General features: G+C 41.7%; 1 protein-coding gene and 1 long non-coding RNA gene across 5 annotated transcripts in view; one reads left to right on the forward strand and one right to left on the reverse strand.

Annotated features, from left to right (window-relative positions):
• Positions 1–1,943: 1,943 nt before the first annotated feature.
• On the reverse strand, positions 1,944–7,582 carry LOC127018500 (uncharacterized). Of its 3 annotated transcripts, none has more exons than XR_007766748.1 (6): positions 7,549–7,582; positions 5,088–5,254; positions 4,053–4,154; positions 3,441–3,510; positions 2,734–2,856; positions 1,944–2,152 (listed from the first exon to the last, which is right to left on the reverse strand). It is a non-coding gene; the product is annotated as an uncharacterized LOC127018500 (long non-coding RNA). The 3 variants fall into 3 exon arrangements; XR_007766747.1 differs by lacking the exon at positions 7,549–7,582 and adding an exon at positions 7,095–7,266; XR_007766749.1 differs by lacking the exon at positions 7,549–7,582 and adding an exon at positions 7,091–7,266.
• Positions 7,583–10,121: 2,539 nt separating this feature from the next.
• IFIH1 (interferon induced with helicase C domain 1) overlaps positions 10,122–20,792 on the forward strand; it is a 28,708-nt gene continuing 18,037 nt past the window's right edge. For both annotated transcript variants that reach the window (XM_050899949.1, XM_050899950.1), the window contains exons 1-4: positions 10,122–10,616; positions 12,470–12,626; positions 14,854–15,030; positions 20,256–20,336. In XM_050899949.1, the coding sequence (XP_050755906.1) occupies positions 10,167–10,616; positions 12,470–12,626; positions 14,854–15,030; positions 20,256–20,336 (865 nt within the window). In that variant the 5' untranslated portion in view covers positions 10,122–10,166. The remainder of the gene's footprint in view (positions 10,617–12,469; positions 12,627–14,853; positions 15,031–20,255; positions 20,337–20,792) is intronic.

Consider the following 20,792-nt stretch of genomic DNA (forward strand, 5'->3'; position numbering starts at 1 on the left):
CTATCCATTGAGGTCCAAATTTTCACAAAATATTTTGATCAAAAGTGCTGTCTAAGTATTTATCTTCAAGGCAGACACTTCCGTTGCTTGAATCATTTTCTTTTAGAGAATTTAGAGTGAATCATGGAATGGGTTTACCATGCAAGACCTATTCAGCAAGTGATTTTACTGATCCAGATGAATAGCCATTGAAAGCTTTTGAGACAAGCTGAGCTCTTAAAAAGAAAAAAAAAAAAAAAAACAAAAAACAAAAAACAACACACACCACAAAACCAAACCCAAACCAAACAAAGCAAACAAACAAAAACAAAACAAAAAACCCAACACCAAAAAAACCAGACCACCATACCCACAGATCTCCTTGGGGAAAAGCCTCAGGTGGGATTAAAAAAATATGATCAGTTGAAGGCCATTCCAGCTGCATTCAAATAGTATTACCTGAGCTTGCCTCACAAAAAACCCACTGTATTGCTGTGGTGGGTTGACCCTGGCTGGATGCCAGGTGCCCACCAAAGCCGCTCTGTCACTCCCCTCCTCAGCTGGATGGGGAAGAGAAAATATGACGAAAGGCTCGTGGGTCGAGATAAGGACAGGGAGATCACTCAGCAATTACCATCAAGGGCAAAACAGACTTGACTTGGGGAAAAATTAATTTAATTTATTACCAGTCAAATCAGAGCAGGATAATGAGAAATAAAACCAAATCTTAAAACACCTTCCCCCCACCCCTCCCTTCTTCCCAGGCTTAACTTTACTCCTGATTTTCTCTACCTCCTCCCCCCGCCCCGAGCAGCGCAGGTGGATGGGGAGTGGGGGTTGCGGTCAGTTCATCACGTTGTTTCTGCTGCTCCTTCCTCCTCAGGGGGAGGACTCCTCACACTCTTCCCCTGCTCCAGCATGGGGTCCCTCCCACGGGAGACAGTCCTCCACAAACTTCTCCAATGTGAGTCCTGCCCACGGGCTACAGTTCTTCACAAACTGCTCCAGCGTGGGTCCCTTCCACAGGGTGCAGTCCTTCAGGAACAGACTGCTCCAGCGTGGGTCCCCCGCGGGGTCACAAGCCCTGCCAGCAAACCTGCTTCAGCGTGGGCTCCTCTCTCCATGGGGTCACGGGTCCTGCCAGGAGCCTGCTCCAGCACGGGCTTCCCACAGGGTCACAGCCTCCTTTGGGCATCCACCAGCTCCGGCGTGGGGTCCTCCACGGGCTGCAGGTGGATATCTGCTCCACCGTGGACCTCCATGGGCTGCCGGGGGACAGCCTGCCTCACCATGGTCTTCACCACGGGCTGCAGGGGAATCTCTGCTCCGGCACCTGGAGCACCTCCTCCCCCTCCTTCTTCCCTGACCTTGGTGTCTGCGGAGTTGTTGCTCTCACATCTTCTCACTCCTCTCTCTGGCTGCAATTGCTGCTCCCCTCTAACTTCTTTTCCCTTTCTTAAATATGCTATCACAGAGGCGCTACCACTGTCGCTGATGGGCTCGGCCTTGGCCAGCGGCGGGTCCATCTTGGAACCTGCTGGCATTAACTTTATCGGACATAGGGGAAGCTTCTAGCAGCTTCTCACAGAAGCCACCCCTGTAGCCCCTCCGCTACCAAAACCTTGCCACACAAACCCAATACAATTGCAACAAGCTGGAGCAGTAAGGAAGTTTTACCTAGAACATTTTGTTTTCTTAATGGAATCCACTGATCCAGTTTCTACAAAGCAGCAGAATTTCTCAGAGTATGCCACCTGAGACAGTATGCCACTACTTCTGAAAAAAACACATACAGCATTAAGGGTATCTGATGTTTTATTTTGTAAGCAAGCTACCCGTTTATAAGACACAGCCTATTATGTATGACCATAAGCTTTTTCTTTTCATTAAGCTCTTGAGCTTAACACAGAAATTTACTTGTCTGGAATTGTACAGATAAAAAAAGCCATGCTTCTAAATATAGTAAAATGCAAAAAATATTTATTGCTGTGAATCATGCACTTAAAATTAGAAGTATTCGTTCAAAGTGCATTGTCTTATCAAGCAGGAAGGTTAAAAGCTGTACAACAGCTTCCATTAACAGCAGTTCTTCCAAACGTGAACTTTGACAGGTTGGTGATCCTCTTTTCCTCCAGCGGTTCAGCATTCAGAATGCCATGGTGCACTGCAAGAACTAGAAGAGGAAGTAATAAGCAAGTCAGTGTTTGGAGATTTTGGAAGAGTGACAAGTACAATTACACTAACCATCAGTGAGATTCAAAAGGAATGGCCTACTTCCATCCTGACAGATGGAAGGACCCACAAGTTTTAATATTAAAAATAACTTATCTGCTAGATGAAAAGCATTCACAAAATTGTATGAAGAGATAGTCAAGGCTGTTTCTGCTTTTGGAGTTTTAGCAACAAAACTGATTCCTTAATCTCGTTTCATAGTATTAGTTAGAGCATGTCCAAAAATTATTTAGTCAGCTGAACAGTCCACACCTTGCTACCTACATTCCACCAATAACTTCCACAGTCTACAGCGGTGATCCAGCAATAACTTCCCACAGCAATAAAGTAGTTACACCACTAACAAGCAGGACTATTCACAGTAATAATCTGCAGTAGAATAGAAGAGCAGTGAATATCAACTAAAGAATTATGCTTTCAACATTAAGATGCAAACTGAATTATATGGTAATACTAAGACAAATGATGTTTACAGATATTTTGATGATTTCGTTACAGTTGCATGCATTAAGTTAAACATACCATCAGGAATGATGACCACACCTTTATCTTAATTTTCCTTTTGAGAAACTGTGAAAGTTCAATGAAGCTCCGATTTCTAATGCTCATACTGCTGGTGGTCAGCTTAACATGAATGAAGCCACTCTGCAAAATTACAAAGTGCAAGACATGCAGATCAAAGCAGTTATACAAATAATACACCTCCATAACCAGTATCTACACCCCATTATAAATGCTCAAACAAAACTAGTATTAAAAGTTATCAGTTTAAGAGAATTTAAAATTCAAGTTTCTCATAATCACCAACAGGTTCAAAGTGACACCAAGATTCCACTAAAGTCCTAATATGCACAAGGATATATCCTACGTGGATACCATAACTCTTCAAGTTTCTAATCTGAATGCCGAAAGGGTAATTAAAAAAAAAAAGAATCAGAAGTTTGTAACTGGTATTATTTTTAATAATCAGTTTCAGCAATGACAGTGACCATGAATTCATTTTTTTGAATCCTCTGTCTACTACAGAACCAACTGATACATTAACTTACTATCTTGGAGCAGCTTCCTTAACATCATCATTTAATTTTGAAAGGTGACAGAATTAGATTAGGCATAAAAGCCCGGTCTTCTCAACTTTGCACCTCAGAAGGCATGGCAGTGGTGGTAACCTCTCTTTAACATTGAGCTATACCTGCCTGGCTGCCACAGCAAAACACTCAGTATCTTACAATAATGGGTTCCACTGATTGCAGACTGCATTAGATATCTCTGCAGTTTTTTGGCATCTGCTTCTCCATCCTGTAGAACAAATGCACACATTTGTCACAGCTGACAATTCACATTTAACTTGCAAAAAATATCAGTGATTTTTAACGCATTAGATTACCTATAGCGATACCTAAAATGTTCTTAAATTGTTAAACAGTCACCATAAGAGAAGAGCACCCGATCTAAACTGGAAGCAGTAAGCAGAATTCTCTGCTTAAAGCATAGCAATGGCAGTAAGCAGGTAAACAGGTAATTAAACATCCACTAAACACATTCAAAAACACTGTCAAAGGTAGAGCATTTTCTAATATAGAATTTACATGTGAAGATAATCAGCAAGTTGATTAAAATTATGACACCCTTGTTTTCAATACTTAGTATCCAAATTGATAGCATTTCCACTTTGAAATAATTAATAGATGCTTTTCCTTTTACCCATCAAATCTCCTCGTTATTCACCTAGCGCAGGGATGTGAAGCAGAAAGAGAAGCATTGAGGTCCAGAGCCTATGCAATTTAAAACATAAAGAGAAAAAAAGAACCCCCTCTAATCTAAAGAAGAGGGTCACTCACCTGTAATTGAGATCTTCCAATACATTGCTTCTGCAGATCTATGTTCTTGAGAAGGTGCATGTCGGCACCACAGAAGCCAGAACCATCTCATAACCTGTGGGGCTGTGCACATGACCTCTGTGAATCCCTGCCAGCTTCCATTGGTCTCTTTCCCCATACTGAACTACTGAATTCCCTAACTATTACTCCTTTTAACACGTGACATTGCAGTGGTCATATTACCATCTGTAAGTCATACGAATGTTGACACAGATTCTTGGAATACAACAACTCCTATCACTGTCTATTAACAACATTATAAAAATATCTATTTTTATATATACTTATAAATAAGTATTTAATACTTCCTCTTTAAAAAACACCACGTAACTTTTCAAAGCCAGCACATCCCATACATATCTACAAAAAATAGGTTTAGTTTCACAACATTTACGAGCCTGCCCTCCACTCTAAAAATCGTATGATCTTAAAGAACATAAGTGTCAGATTTAGGACCTCATGCCAGAAGAAAGACCTAGCAAAACACGCATCAACCATTCTGGAGACTCCAGTTCCTTGGGATGCTAACCTGGGAAGTTATATGTCTGCATTGTACTTTCCTAGCCAAGTTCCATATGCAGTACAGAACAAAGTTAATTGAAATCCTAGTCTCCAAAGTTTCACAACTGGCTTTTAAGGTTCTGTTATCTGCATACAGAATTATAGCACTAACGTATAATAAGGTATAGCAAACCTAAAGAAGAAACACTATTTCAAGATGGCAGTGAGAATCTGCACGTGAACTGCCAACATATTTTGATTAATTTTATCTTATTAAACAGCAACATGTCTATCAAGTCTGTAGTACTGTAAACTCTGCTGTCAACTATAATTACAATTATTGTTGAAAACTGTACATTTTACCTGAAGAGGAATGATTATCACTGGGAACATTATGCTAAGGCATTTCTACTGAAGAAAAAAAAAATGAAACAAAACTTTACCAGGGTTGTTTTCACACCTGATTATATAGTTATATTGTTTATATTATCTCACCTGTCCAGCAATAGCACTGGAGTAAGTCAACATGGGGTCAGCAGCAGCAGAATAAGTACCAGTATATGCAGAACATCCAGAGCATGCACCATGAGGCATATTGGGTACTACTCCTGGCATTGGCTGTCCCATTGTCACTGGCATTCCAGGCATCTATAACTGCAATACTTTGGGAGGGGGAAAAAAAAAGAAAAAAAAAAAGAAAAATATTTCACTATCTTCACCCTGATAGCCTGAAATACTTCAATTTTACAACAAAAATGTACCTTATGCATGATTAAGAAGTACCTGCTGCACTGTTTATTTAAAAAAATAAATCAATTTCAGACTCAGTCCTACAACTGGATTTATTGTTACATGACCTCCATTTAAAGGAGTTTTGACAACCCTTGGTGACAAAACAGAATAGTACAACTCCAGAAGCAGTTCCACATGCCTTTGACCACATTACCAAGGAAGCTTTCCAATGAAAAAAAAAAGTTACTATTATACTGCTAGGTTTTGTTTTGCTTTGGGGGTTTGGGGGTGGAGGTGGTTATGTTTTTAAACAGACACCTTATGGGCATTAGTGATATTGTTTGCAGGACACTGTAGTCATTATGTTAGATACTCTTATAAAATTTTTTTTAAAAATGCAGTTCTGAACATTAAGTTCTAATCATCTAATTTTCCCTGCATTTGCTATTGGATCAGTCTTTCCTTTTCAGTGTTAAACCATTTATTCAGTCACTTATCTATGCCAGGATTTCCAAGTACTTTCTTTTTATGCAGGTACCACAACAGGTGGCAGGGGTTCCCTTCTTCACGCTGGGCCACATACAATTTGAAGTGGCTTCCAGTATCCGAGAACTACAATTTCATGAGCAGCTTACATATTTTACTGTACTAATATGTTGCCCTTACTTATAATAGCAAAGCTTAATTTACCTATATTTAAATGTGGGATGTTTTTATCCAAGCATTTAAGTGACTAAGAAAAATTAAATACAATCACACAGTTGAAGTTTTCCAGATACAATAATGCAAGGCTTGTCATGCCACACAATCATCTGAGAGGAACATCGGAGTTACAGCAACCAACAAGAAAGTGACAGAACACAAAACCCATGCCTTGTAAAATAAACACTACACTGAACTAGTTAGATCAGCAAGTCTTTGGGAAGACAGAGAGGCATGTTTTCTGTCCCAAGTTGCCACTGTTACTCCTTAGCACAGCTGCAAATGGCTCCTGCAGATCACATATGAAAAAGTATCTTTGTTATATTGCAGATGCAGTCTCTGATCTATAGTCCTGAAAAAAGCAAAGCCCAACAAGCCATCGCTGCCACTAGTATCATCTGTGCCAGTTTTGTAACAGGAATAATTTTCAGCTATAGCACTACAAGGCAATTTCAAAGGAACATAACAGATTTTAGGATCCCCAAATACACAGTATCAATATTTAAAGATTTAATTTTAACTAACAATGGCAAGGAGAAGTACACAAAGGTCTGGTTTGAGTAAGCAATATGGAAGCTACTGAACACCACTGTCATGAGAACTAAGCAACAAGCCTCTGTAGTGACTATTTACACTGCGTAGCTAAACAATTTAGAAAAATATTTTCATCTCTTATGCAGTAACCAAAAGTACTTGAGCAGCTTTCCTTTTGCTCAAGGACATGTAATGCAAATAGCAGCCAGTTCTTATACATTTCTCTTTGTGCTGCAGTTGTTTTAAGTGCTTTCACATTTTCTAACGACTACTGCTACTGTTTCCAGCTGTACTATCAGTCTGTCCTAGAACACTATTTTTACAAAAGGTAGTGTCCATGACCATTGTAGCCCCGCCATTGGGCACAAGAAACAGCAAATATGATGCAACTTTTTTTTTTTTGCATAAGGGCAATGACCATCTCAAAACTGCATCCAGGATCTGGACAGTACGTAAGCAGTGACCCCGGTCCTCCAGGGCTCCCGAACTCCTTCTGTGCTGGGTTATTCAGCACACGGCACCTGCACTACCCACCGGCCCAGGGCCCACAGACGGCATGGCTCGTTCGGCTGCAGTCGTGCAGCCGCCCGCCTCCCCTCAGACACCTCCGCCTCGACTGCTCCGGCGGGTGAGCAGCCCAGTTCTGCAGCTAGCGCCGGGAGGAAACCCCTTCCTCCGTTACCCTCCACCGCAGCCCAGCCTGCCCGTGTGCGCGGCAGAGAGGCGTCCGCAACGCTCCCCGGCAGCCGCCCCTGAGCAGGGGCCGGGACGGACCACTCCTCCGGGCCGCGCGGGCCCGGCCTCACCGGAACCGCACCGCAAGCGCGGCCCGGCCGAGCCGGAAGGCGAGGCGCTGAAGGAGGGAGGCGCTGAAGGAAGGAAGGAGGGAGGGAGGGAGGGAGGGAGGGAGGCGCTGAAGGAGGGAGGGAGGGAGGGAGGCGCTCTGCCCAGGCCGCGGGGCCCGCTAGGCGGCGGCGCGGGCACTCACCCCTCCGAAGCCCGGTTCGGCGACGAGCGAGCCGCAACGGCCGCAGCGGCGCCGCCGCCGCCCCAGCAACGCCGCGCCGGCGCCGGCCCCGCCCCTGCTATTGGCCAACCGAAACCCCGCCCACCGGCTGGGCCCACGAGCCAAGAGCGGCCGGTGGGGGTGAGCGCGTGGGTGGGGCCGCCCGGGCGTTTCCGCTGCGCTGCCTTAGGCGCTTCCATTGCCTCAGGGCGCTCTAGTGGCGGGAGTCTTCATTGTGGTACAAGGAGCCCCTAAACGTAACTCCTGGGGGCGTTGAAGCAGCCGTGTTATTTTTGCGTGCGCTTCAGCCTTGGCGCCTGAGCCGTCTCCCTAGCTGTACGCGTGGACTTTCACCGTGCGGGGAAGGGAGGTGTATGTATGCGGCGGGGCTCGGAGCTGGCACTGCGCAGCTTCTCTGCCTAGCCGTCCACGGGGGGAGGCCTTGTGCTCCTCCCCTGTCCTTGGCAGAGCCCCTGCTTATGAAGCCTGTGTCTAATTTCAGTCACATCTGAAAGGGACAAAGGCCTCAAAAATCACTGAGTTTATGAGGAGTGTAAGCATCCAGCTCGAGGACAGCAACAGGGTCAGGATATTGGCATCATCAATGGATGGAGTAGGAGCTCAGCCATCATCTGTGCAACCTAGCAGTAGCTGGAATAACCAAGTAGCATTGATTTTTTTTCCCTCTGTAAGTCACAGGTGTCCTTTTAATGTCTGCAAACTCTTAGAACCTGTAAAGGATTGTTGTGGTATAAATACACTGGGCCTGATTTACCGCTGCTACATATACAACTTGGGAAATGAAGCAAATGTACAAACAATCTATCTATACATACTGCACCAGAGTAACTCCTGCAGGCTCCTGAGGCCTTACAAGAAGGACTGATGCGTCATCCAAATAAGGTGCTGAAGACAGAAGAGAAAGTGGGGGCGGGGGAAAGCAGTGAGGCTTTCTTCAGAAATCTTTCAACAGAAACTTGCATAAGGCAGTAATAAAGTAATGACAAAATAAGAGTGAAACCTGAGAAGCAGAAAGGACAACAATGAAATGAAAGTAAAACTAAGTTCTACCAAAGAAGCCTCCAACTGAAGGAAGCTCCACTGAGAGCAGAATGCTGTAGCACATCTTGGCATGACAAGCAGCTGAGGGCATGATTTGAATTACAGAAAATTTCAGGCTGGGAAAGGACCTCTGGAGATACCTGGCTTTTTAAAAGCAAGGCATTAAATCAAGGGCTCTGTCAAGCCAAGTCTTGAATATTTCTATTGAGGAAACTCCCACTACTTCTCTAAGCAGTATATTCCAGTGTCTAATTGTTTTTACAGTGGAGAATATTTTTTCTTATACCTGGACAGAATTTGCCCTAAAGAAATGTGTTCCGATTGCCCCTTGTCCTGTTCACCCCTGTGAAAAGGGATCCACCTTTTAGGAGTTGGAAAACGGTGGCTGGATCTCCCCTGAGCCTTCTTTTCTCTAGGCTGAATAAACCCAGTTCCTTCAAAGATGTTCCAACCTCTCCAATCCTGTAAGCATCGTGTTGGCCCTCCACTGCACCCTCTCCAATTTTTCACTCTCTCTCTTGAACTGTCCAGGACCAAAACTGAACACAGTAATCTAGGTGCTCTCTATTTACTTTATCATTTTGCTACAAAACATGAAATTGAGTCAATGATCTTTTGCCTTACCTCAGAATCACACTGAGGTTCCCTAAAACCCCACCATGGAAACCGAGCCTGCTTCTGAAGCTCAGTGACACATCTACCATATGGGTGAAATGACATCTCAGGGAGAGACTGTTCCAGCAATCTCAGACTATCCAACAAACTCCTCTCGGAAGTTTATCCCATGCATCACAGCCTCCTGCTCTGTATGCAAGGTGCAATTCTTCAAACTAAAAAACAAGGCACAAAAAAAATCTCTTTAAGACATACCCAAAGTAAACCATTGCAATACACAAGTCGGCTTTACTTCCCTGATGGCCTTTTGTGGGTCTGTATTCTGCAAAAAGGCTTATCTTGCAAATGACTGCAGACCACTCCGATCAGCTGGGGTTACCACCGCCAAAGCGCCTCACGTCTCTGTTGGTGCACTCCTGGAAAGCCAGCAGTGCAGAAAACCCTGACACACTAGTGACCGGCCCCAGAAACTCATGAGCTGGAAAGTGAAGAATACACTTCAGTTTATGTTTGGTTTTTTGAACTCATGGTTCCTGTGAAAGGTTTCCTTATAAAAACTCAGCAGTAACACCGAGTCGTGCCCTTCCCTCCAGGTGCCGGGCGCGGCCCGCCCCCCGCCCCGGTGCCGCCGTGTCCCGCCAGGCCCCTGCCGTCACACACCAAGCTCGCAAACGAAACCGAAAGCGGCGCTGGGGCCGGGATAAAGCGGGGCAGGCCCAGCGGCAGCCTGACGAGGCGCGGAGCCGGACGGGGGACGCGCTCCTCGCTGACGCCGAGCCGGACCCCCGCCTCCGGAGACCCCGGGCGCCGCAGCGGCAGGGCTCCCTCGGCCGCCCCTGCAGGCACCCCGCCGCCCCGTGCCCACCGCCGTTCTCCAGCGGCAGCAGAGGCGTCCCGGAGTCCCGGGCGCCGCCAGGGCGGCGATGGCAGAGGAGTCCCGAGATGAGCGCTTCCTCTACATGATCTCCTGCTTCAGGCCGCGGCTGAAGCAGTTCATCCGGGTGCAGCCGGTGCTGGACCGGCTTCCCTCGCTGAGCGTGAAGGACAGGGAGAAGGTGCGGGCGGCCGCCCTGCAGCGGGGCGAGGTGGAGGGGGCGGAGGAGCTGCTGCGGGCCGTGGAGCGGGGACCCCGCGGGTGCGGCTGGTTCTACGAGTTCCTGCAGGCGCTGGAGCAGGGCGGCTGCAGCCTAGCCGCCTGCTACGTCAACCCTAGCCTCAGCCAGCTGCCCTCGCCGGCCGAGGAGGCCGACCACGACCTCTGCGTGCACTTGGTGCAGCTGCTCTACAGCACGCTGGTGGATAGAATGCAGACTATGCAGGTGGCCGAGAAGTGCCTGCAGATGGGCATCTTCCAGGATGAGGACCTGGATCGGGTGAGTAAGTGGCTCGCCTGCCAGGCTGGGCACCAGGCAATGCCACAGACACTGGCCACCCCCAGGAGCTGTGGGGCAGATAGGAAGCCACAAGTAGAAATGGCCTTGTAAGTGCAGAAATGAAAGGGGAGTGCCCAAACTTGGGGGAAAAGAGAAATCGTGCTCCAAGTAAGCCAATGAAGACTGGTGGCAATGGGCCAACAGATGGGATGCCAGCCAAGAACCAGGGAGAGAAAAATGCCATGAACAGAGGGTTAGACTAAGCCAGTATGCAAGTGGAAGGAATATGGCCAGCTTTACTGTTACTTATCATTTTGCCACAGACCTTAGGCTCAGAAGATCATCAAGTGTCTTTTGGCTCCTGAACCATACCAGGAAGTAGTGATGGCTTGTAAAGTCCTAGAGAATACTTGAGTTAAAATGAAGCAAGACATTCCCTCCCCTTTTTTGCCATAGGTTCACTAAGGAGTATCATACTAGACAGTGAAGCTGAGCAGAAATACCAGTTTGACAAGAAAGAGCAAATGTTAACCTTTGATGAAAACATTTGCCAGTGTTTACTCCATTTGGTTGAGAATGACTTGCCTGGACTAGCGTGAAACTTATTTGGAACCCAAAAAAATGGATACCCTGAAACAGTGTCAGAAGAAGAAATTAAAATAATACTTGCCATAGCAATAAGGGGAAAACTGGCAAACTAAGGGAGGAACTACATCATATTTGCACTCTGAGCTGTTGCATCCACTTTTTAGGTAGCTTAGCGCTCCATCTCAGTTAAATGACAGTCAATGCAATATGTAATTGCATCTGGTGACTGTCAGGTAGCAGTAAGGGCCAGCTGCACCCTAATGGATGGGGAGTCGAGCATGGTAACACAGCAGGCAGAGGCAGGGGCCTTTTAGGAGGTTACTGGCTCCATTCCCTGGCAATAGGTCCACATGTTCACCTGGGTCATCTTTTTGCTGCTGGCATTTCCATTAAGCCCTTCATTACCCTTCATAATCCTGCCAGTTTCAACTCCCAACAGTGCCTGGGCTTTCTTAATGCACTCCTGTATTCCTTTTTGTTTACCTCTCCCTACTCCCACTTCCCATGCACTTCCTTTCAGTCTTCAGTCTCAGTCAGGGGTTCCCACTGCTATGCCTGCCCATTTTCTTGCGTATCAGGATGGGTGATTCTTGAGCCTCGAGAAAATTGCCCTTGAGCACTGAACACCCGTGTCAGGCTGCTTTGCTTTTGGGATGGTCATTTTGTTCCTGATATGATCACATGTCAAGTTCTGCTCATGACAGCCTTGCGACACTTTTCCATAACTTCTCTGAGGGCAATAGCCACTTTCTGGAGCCTTAGCTATTGTATCTTTAAGTGGGAATTGAGATGATGAAGCCAGAGTTTAAGAAGGGAAATGTTCCATTTTATGTATGAGGTCATGTTACAGAGCTCACAGATTAAGTCTGAGCTCTGTAAGCTGTATGACATCACTTCTCCTTAATCAAGGTTGGCTATTCCCTAAACCAGTGTGCACACTAGTTATTATTCCACAATAATAATAATTATTATATAGTGGTTATTATTATAACCATTGTCCAGTACTACCAGTCTCACCAATTAAATTTCAAGTCTCATAAGTTTTATATATCCTGCCTGAAACTATATGGCATAAACATGAGGTTGGACAAAATTGCATTAAGTGTCTTCTGATGAGTGGCAGGCCCAATTTATATCTTTATTTTTAAGTATGTTTTAATGATGACAGGGGAATGCTTTTGTACCTATACTGTTCTTACTAACTTCCCTGAACCATTTCCAAAGTCTGTCTCAGGATTGGTTTGGGTTTTTTTTATTTTCACCAGATCCACACTGTTACTGACAATCATGGGAACAGAGATGGTGCAAGGGAGCTATTGAGCAGAATAGTGCAGAAGAAGGATTGGTTCTCTCCTTTTTTGATTGCTCTGCGTGAAACCCAACATGGAGGCCTTGCAGATGATTTAAGCGGAAATACAGGAGGTGATCATCTTATTTCACTAGTACTAATGTGTGGGATTTTAGTATCTCTCTTTTTGTACTCTTACTTAGGAAACAACGCAGGGTTCTCACCATATTGATTTCGCTGTGACACTGAGACTAATGCTTTTGCTTGTCCAGGGATTTTGAAATCAAGTTATTTAACAGCTGATTCAATAGATTCTTAAACACTAAAAATCCTTCTTAAGCAGTATCAGAATTACAATAATATGTATGTAGTTGTAATTAAACTGAATCCTTACCTTTATAATCCATTGGTTTTCAATGTGATATTTTTATAATAATTCATAAAAAAAATTCTGAAGATTAATTTGAACAAACAAAACAAACCTTTTCTGAATTTGTTCTTCAACACAAGGATTAGTGTTTCCTTTATAGAATGGTTTACAAATATGTGTGGCATTTTAAAGTACACTGCAGTATGTCTCCTTGGGGATAAGACATTCATAAGTCTCAAGACGTTGTATAAAATTTACTATAAATAATAGAATAAACTAGTAAAGAGATCATTTACAGAAATGAAACTAAAAGAGCTATAGGTTTTTGTCCACTTTTTATTCTTGTACAATGATTATGATATTGTAAAATTATCCCAGTGCTTCCCTGGATTCTAAAATATGAAAAAGGAGGCAGCCCCCAAATACTCTGTCCTTCATTTTTTACTGGGCTCCACATATGTTTTATAAAATTTTTGAGACTAAATTTTTTTAACAGATTTCCCATTTAGCAGCTTTAGCCTTCTTGCTTGAGGAGCTCACCAGAACTATGTCTATGTACTTTTAGTTGCTGTGTATGGGACAGTGCATTAAGATTGGGATAAGAGGGGCGTGAAGGTGTCTCTTGCAGTTGAGGACCGGAATCAACCTGTCTTCTGCCAGACACAGATAAGCAGCTGCGATATTTGAGCGTGCAGTTCAAAGGTGGTTGAGTGCTCCAGTCTGCAGGACAAGACCAACTAAATTAGAGCCTCAGAAGATAGTTCTGAGTGAAAGTCAGATGCTGGGAATAGCTCGGCAGCTACTGTGGTCCTAATTTTCATTTTGTGTTGCAGCTTTGTCAGGCTTAAATTCTTATCTTTGTTACTTTGCTATCAGTAAGGTAAACAAAGTAATAAATATTTAGCAAATATGCAAATTATTAAAATTCTTTTCATATTTTTATTTTCAGTTCTTTTCAAACTTTGCATTTCTGAATTTTCAGTGTAGTGCTGACCATACAGGGTAGAACTTAAGTTTAATTCAGTTGTTTGATGCAATACTGAATGAATGCATTAATTCCACAGTTTCTCAGTAATCCTAGGCAATGCAGGCCCTAAAAGAAACTGTACAGATTAATACATAAAGCATAAATTGTGTTACTCTTACCAGAAGATAAGAAATTTTCCATGTACACAGTCCTGTACGTAGATATGTAAAGTGTATGATTGCTATAGCATCCACTGATATAAGGTCATAGACAGGAAACACCCAATGAACACAGGTTCCTTGGGTTCCTTGGAAGGTAACTTTTATCACTCCAGGTTGATCCTCAATGATTTGTTACAGTAAAATACGTTGTTATTAGCAGACACCTACACATAGAAACTGAGAACTTTATAAAAAATAAATCTTGAAATAAATTAAATTATTAATATCTTTAAATTTAATTTCTAATTGCAGAGTACTTGAGTTCCAAATCTGGAAAACCCTGGAATGCGGTCTTATGCAGTTTTTGTAAAAAATGTTTATAATGTATTGAACAGCATTTTTTGCCTTTGGACATGCCTAGTTCTGCTTGAGTCTAATAAAAATAAAAGAATAGACCAGTCAAAGGGAAATTATTTCCATATTTGAAATAAGACAAAGAAGTGGAAAGAGGGAAAACATTTTGTCAAAGCTCTTGCAGGTTTTCTGGTTTATGGGCAAGTTTTGAAGTCCTTCTGTAAGGTGTATCCATTTATGAGCTTATAGGACCAATGGAATTGAGAAGGTAGGAAACGTGGTCTAGTCCACAAATTCAATTTCCAGATCTTTATAGTGACCGCAAATATTTGAGATTTATGACCAACAACTTTCCAAAATTCCAAACTATAATGTTTAAGTCAAGACCAAGACCGTATGTTATGCCGTTATGTGCATGATGAACATAGGTTAGTTCTATGTTTTCTGTGCTCCACACTAAAAGAAATTAAATGTTTTATAGTGCCTTGGAATGTCTGTTTATTTTCTAGGAACAGAGAATAGACAAAATGGGATGAAGAACAGTACAAACGAAGAAACAGAAGTTACAAGCCAAGCAGGATATGCTGTAGTGGAGGATTTGAAACAGCAAAAAAATGTGAATGATAGTTTCAGCAGTGAGAACAGTGTATTGGAAACATCTATTGGAAAGAATTCTGTAGTTTCAGGTATGTCCACTAACTGGTATTTTGTGCTGGTAGCAGTTAAACTTTAGTAACTGCAAGTAACTGAGAGAACATTCTTGGTGCATTAGCTCCCGTCTTGCTCAAAAATTCAGGAACATAGGGTATTGTTGAGGTGAAGGGAATGAATGGAAAAAGTAAATTTTGATTTTTTTTTTTTTTTTTTTTTTTTTTTGGAAGCAGTAAATTCCATTTCTTCCTATGAATTAACAGCAGTAGCGATTTTAAGGGTCAGATCTACAATTTGTTCACTTCAGTTCAAAGAGTTGCTCTAGGGCAAGAATATGTTGTCGTACTTGAACTAATTAATCTGAAGGTAAGAGCTGGTTCAGAAAACAATTTGCTAGCACAGTACAGAATGGCTTAGGAGGACATGGCCAAAAAATCTGTAGCACACGATGTGCAGCCTTCATGTAGACATTGTCTGTATCCTGGTTGTAGTGATGATGTTTTATCTACTATGGGCTGCTTGATTTTCTTATAATTGAGCAACATTAATGATCTTCCTTTCCTCTTAAATAGCACTTTTAACAACTTTGTATTATTATTTTTTAATTTACTGTGTGAAGAAATGAGTCATTTTCAAACATATTTAATATTGTTAAGTAAAAATATTAGTATTATTAAAGGAATACTTTATTTCAGACCTATTCATGGTAGGTTTATACTATCCAATGAAAACATTAGGTTTACATTGACAACTCCTCCCAGTGTTGAAAAAGTTTAAATCAAGAGGAAAGTTTCTGTACCACTATAACTGCAGCTGTATTAAGTAGTTCTTTCTAGAAGGCTGGTAATTCTATATTGGAAAACATTTTTGGTTTTGATAAGTCCTTTAGTGCTGTCCAACTAGTAATTTTTCTGTTTATTTTAAGGTTTTATATTTACAGAGCATCAAACAACCTTTGTCACATCACATGCTCAGAAGTACATTTTTTAGTACAAATTTTTAGAAATCGTTGTGGCCTGTTGTTCATACGGATCCACTTTTAAAAACGTGCCTTGGGAGTTGACTATGAGCAACAGCAATTCTCGGCAACAATTCCCAGACGTAGCTGGGAACCAATGATTCAAACATATGCTGTATGATTAAGGAACCATTCATATGTGTTACCAGTTCAGATGGAGCTCAAACAATAGTTACAACTGAGATGAATCCTTCCTGAAATGATTTTAGTGGGCTTACTCAGCCAAAGGAGTAAGACAGCTAAGGCTGCTCTTTTTTTATTAAACATGAATAAAAAAAAAATTGGCTCTGAAAACTGCAGCGTTTCAGTGTGCAACAGTAGTAGCCTATTTCTCATTTAGCGTGATATTAACAGCATATCACAATGTTTTGTAGCAAGTAGTAGATTATTAACTACAGCAAAAATATCAACTTGGTTTTCCTGGATTAGAACATAATTTGGCAGTATGAAGAAGAGGTGCCAAATATGTAATGATGATTCTGAATGGATCAGACTGAGTTATCCTCACTCTTAGTTAGGATCCTTTTAGAGCAAGGCTAAGGCTTTTAATTGTAGCCTCACTGAGGGCAGGTTTTCATTGCTGTTAGCCTGATCGTTTACCTGACTCTTGTCAGGTTGAGGGTTACAAGTAACTAAATCTATTAGCTATTAACTAGCCTGCTGCAAGCTAATTCTAGCCTGAAAACTATGGTCTCCTCAGCATGGAACTGTGCTAAAATTAATAGACAGTGGGTATTAGCAGTTTGTGCAGTTGAGCAGATCTGTTCAGTGAAATGGTGCTAAGGGTGTACATACTACATGAATTCTGGCAGTTTGGTTCAGATTGACTTCAGTCTGGTGTGGACTATATGCCTGCAAGTGGCTGGAACACATCTCATTTGGTTTCAGCTGACAGGAGTTAATTTCTTCTGATCCAAACCAGCTCTGTGATATGAACCAAAGTAGTATATGTGGGGACAATTGACAGATTCACTGTAAACATGCACTTCTGAGTTGAACTAAACCAGCAGTGTAGATGCAACGTGGCAAGGGCTGCCAGGAGACAGTGCTGCATGAAGATGGCTGTAGAGGAACTGGCTCACATTCAGCCATCTTGAAGTGCAGTAAGCTTTGATCTCTATGCATTGTACACACAGACTTAACTGCACTCAAGTCTTTTTCCATTTCCATCCTTTCTCATGATCTCGTAAGACTGTATTTTTAGACCAGGCAGCTGTAAATACAACTGGAGCCCAGATTCTACTTCCAAGTAAGCTGGGAACCCACCTGATTTGCAATTTGATGCTGTCAAGTTTTGTCAGTTTTGCAGTACACTCCCACCATTCCTTCATGTATTGGGAAGGACAAATTTCAATGAGAAAGCAGCTTTTTTAAGTTACTTGAAATTACTGCAATTTGCGTTGTATCTAAAGCCTCCTCTGACCCTTTTATTGGAGTAGCTGAGACAGGGAGTCAGAAGGTATGAGGGCAGTAGGGTCATAAAGACAAAGTAGAAATAGATCATTTAGCCTAAGAGAAAACTAAAGAGAAAGTGTGCATGCAAAAACACAGATAAGGAACTGCACACACAAAAAACAACACAAAAGCAGTAAGTTTGCAAGGTCAGAAGTGAAACACTTGGATTAAGGTTACAGTTACCTGTATAAACAACAATTTAAATAAATAGCAGTTCTGGTTTTCAAGACCTGTTTCATAAAAAAAAGTTGATTGGAACAAATAATTACACTGTAATTAACTGGAGATTTCAATAATGTCTCACAAAGTGTCCCTTAATGCTTTAGATTAGAAAAACTGCCCATTAATTTGAAAGTAGGACCAATTTTAATAGCATGTTTATATTTTGGTCCTTCATGTATATTTTCTGATGTTTGAAACTTATTCTATGACATAATGTAGCACAGGACAGTAAAGAAAGACTTTTTTAATTAATATTGCATAGATCCATTTTTTTTTTCATTGCATTCCATTGTCTTTATACTTACTTATTAGTCAGTGCAAAGTGACTGAAAATCTTTCTGTGGAATATGCTGCATTGCAATGTGCAAGTAGCACTGTAAGGGAAGACTAGTGAAAGTGGTGAAAACAGCTGTTAGACTATCAACTCTTTTATCTTCATTGTTTTAGAAAGGCTTACTGTTTTTATTTTATTTTAAAATAATTCAAGAAAGTCGCCACAGTTGAAAAAGGAGAACATTATTCTATTTACCTTTCATTTGGAAGATGAGTATTTTGCATATAACTTCACCACTGACATTTTCTGTTGAGAGATTGTTTTGTAATGCATTCTGCACATTGTAATTCAGATAATTATGTACAAAACACTTTGTGAATGCATATTCTCTGCTGCATACACATCTTTCAGTAGGTCATTTTAGATGGGAGACCACATGGAATAGATACATAGAATTTTAATTTTGTCCTCTCTTTCCTATCCGCATGGATTCCTAGAGAGTGAAAACAAGAGATAGCAGTGTCATCTTCATAGCTGGAATTCCCACTAATGCTACTTAATAGTTTGTTGCAGGTCTTTGAACATGGATTATAACTGGTGAGGTTTTCTTCTTTTTTCAGGACAATGCTGTCTTTTAATGTGATATTAAATGCATGGTATTACATAATAATAGGGAAATTTTATATAAATCGGGCTCCTGCTGTGAATATATTTTTTAATTGCCTTTCTGTTGATTGCACTGATTTCTAGGAGACTAGGCTTTTAATTTAGGTGCTTAAAGTCTTTAATGCCTTTGCCCATCATAACACTTCCTACAGCTGGTGGTGATTCATAGTTAGATCAGATTCTGAGGTCTGTATGGAATAAATGATGAAAACTGTAGGACAGCAAGACAGATGTTTGCATCACTATTCATGGTTATGTTAAAAAAAACTAAAAGACTTAAATACCTGACTCCTAGTGGTAGCTAAGGTAGCTTCATTTCTGTTTCTGTTATTCATTCATCTTTCAAGGAGAACAAAACTTGCATAAAGGAAGGTCAAAGCTTCATATTTTTACTGAACACAGACTAGGTTTAATTTCCACCTCACTTACCAAGATTTTTGTAGTGTATATTTCAGGAGTACCATTCTAAGACACTATAACTTCCATTCAGTTCTAAACTCTCATTCACAGCATCTGTTTTGCTTTATGAATTATTTGTTGGGAACAATAAGTTGGGGACAATATAGATATGGATCATAATGGGATATTCACTGGAAAAAACTATGAAAAACTTGATAGGATACAAGTTCAGTAGCTAATTAAGCAAAACTTAGGTCAATGCTATTAGTCTGACTGATTTCTTATGCACACTGTAAGCTTAGTTGCAGAGTGCTGCAGGTAAGCTGACAGTGCAGGATGAGGCTGTTTGCAGCAGATTTTTCCAGAAGAACTGTGTATCTCTCTAGATATTAGAAGGACTGAGTTTTTGAAAATCTAGCTGTATAAATTACACTGTGACTGAAAAAAAGTCAGTGTAATACATTGATTGCCCAGCAGAGGGAGAGCTTAACATTAGAATATCTACAGTAAACTTGCCAGATTTCTGTGGCGGTGTCCAAGTCTTCTATTGGGTGTAACGGGATTGTCAGTCTCTGCCTTTACTTGCAAACAGTTTGGAAGATTTCATAATTCCTCTCTGCTTTTATTTACCTGGGAACTATGGTTTACTCTTTTCATGTTACATGAAGAAACCCTTTTTTTTTTTTTTTTTTTTTTTTTTTAAATGACAGTTCTGGTTTTGATTTTCTTCTACTACAGATATAACTCAAATGGCTTACAGGGAGTACAAGAGAAAGTCTTCAGTTTGCCAGCAGTGCTGTGTACCCAGTAGACTAACATGTTTTTTTTTTCTTTTTTTTGGGCTCTTCACCCCTCTGAAAAGATACAGTAAAATAGGACTAGAGGGGATCGTGCAGGCGGTCATGTCTGGATGCTTGCTTTCAAGCAAAGAGAACATAGATGCCTGACGACAATAAATCATGACCCACATTGCCTTACCTCTGCTATGTTTTGGATTTTCATCTTCCACTCCATGTTTTCTTCCATAAGAAAATGAATTCTGTTGTTCACAGTTTTTTCTTTACCTAAGAAAAAGTTTAATAAAGGAAATTATACCTCAGCCATCCCTGCCAGACATTTGTCTAGCCTATTTTAACAACTTAGGGAGAGAGCAAACAATATGCTATTGCTATTTATATTTGTGTAGCAAATATATCATACTACATTTGTTTGTGTTTTTCATTTAGAGTCAGACGTCTCCATAGGAGATGGAAGTGTCAGTAACTTGAATGAAAACCTGGGACAGAGCTACACAACCAGTGATTCAGGTATGTTTCCCTTCTGTTATTTAGTAATTGCAAAATAAGCTCTGAAGGGTAAGCACTCTGTGAATGGGCTAGAACAGAAACCAGTGGAAGGCTTTCGCTGTGAACTCTAGTTCACAGTATTTAGATGACAGGCTTCCTCTTACTTTGTTGGAAAACAGATGCCATTTCTATGGGTCTGGACTTAAGTCCCAGCCCCAAAAGAGTTGATGTACTGAGATCATCTGAATAGGTCTCTAGACATCGTCATCATAGAAAATGGTCAGTGATGCAGAATGATAGAATTGCATAAGCTGGAAGGGACTTCCAGAAGTCATCCAGTGCACTTGCCTGTACAGATATTCATAATGCTGCCACATGTATGTGCTTCTTTTGCTCTCAGAGGGGAGCTAGATTGTGCCTGGCCCCTGTATAGGGTAAGTGAGAGGGAATAGGACATGCTTTAGAGGCATCTAAGGG

The sequence above is a fragment of the Gymnogyps californianus genome, chromosome 7 (genome assembly GCF_018139145.2).
Source record: "Gymnogyps californianus isolate 813 chromosome 7, ASM1813914v2, whole genome shotgun sequence".
NCBI lineage: Eukaryota > Metazoa > Chordata > Aves > Accipitriformes > Cathartidae > Gymnogyps > Gymnogyps californianus.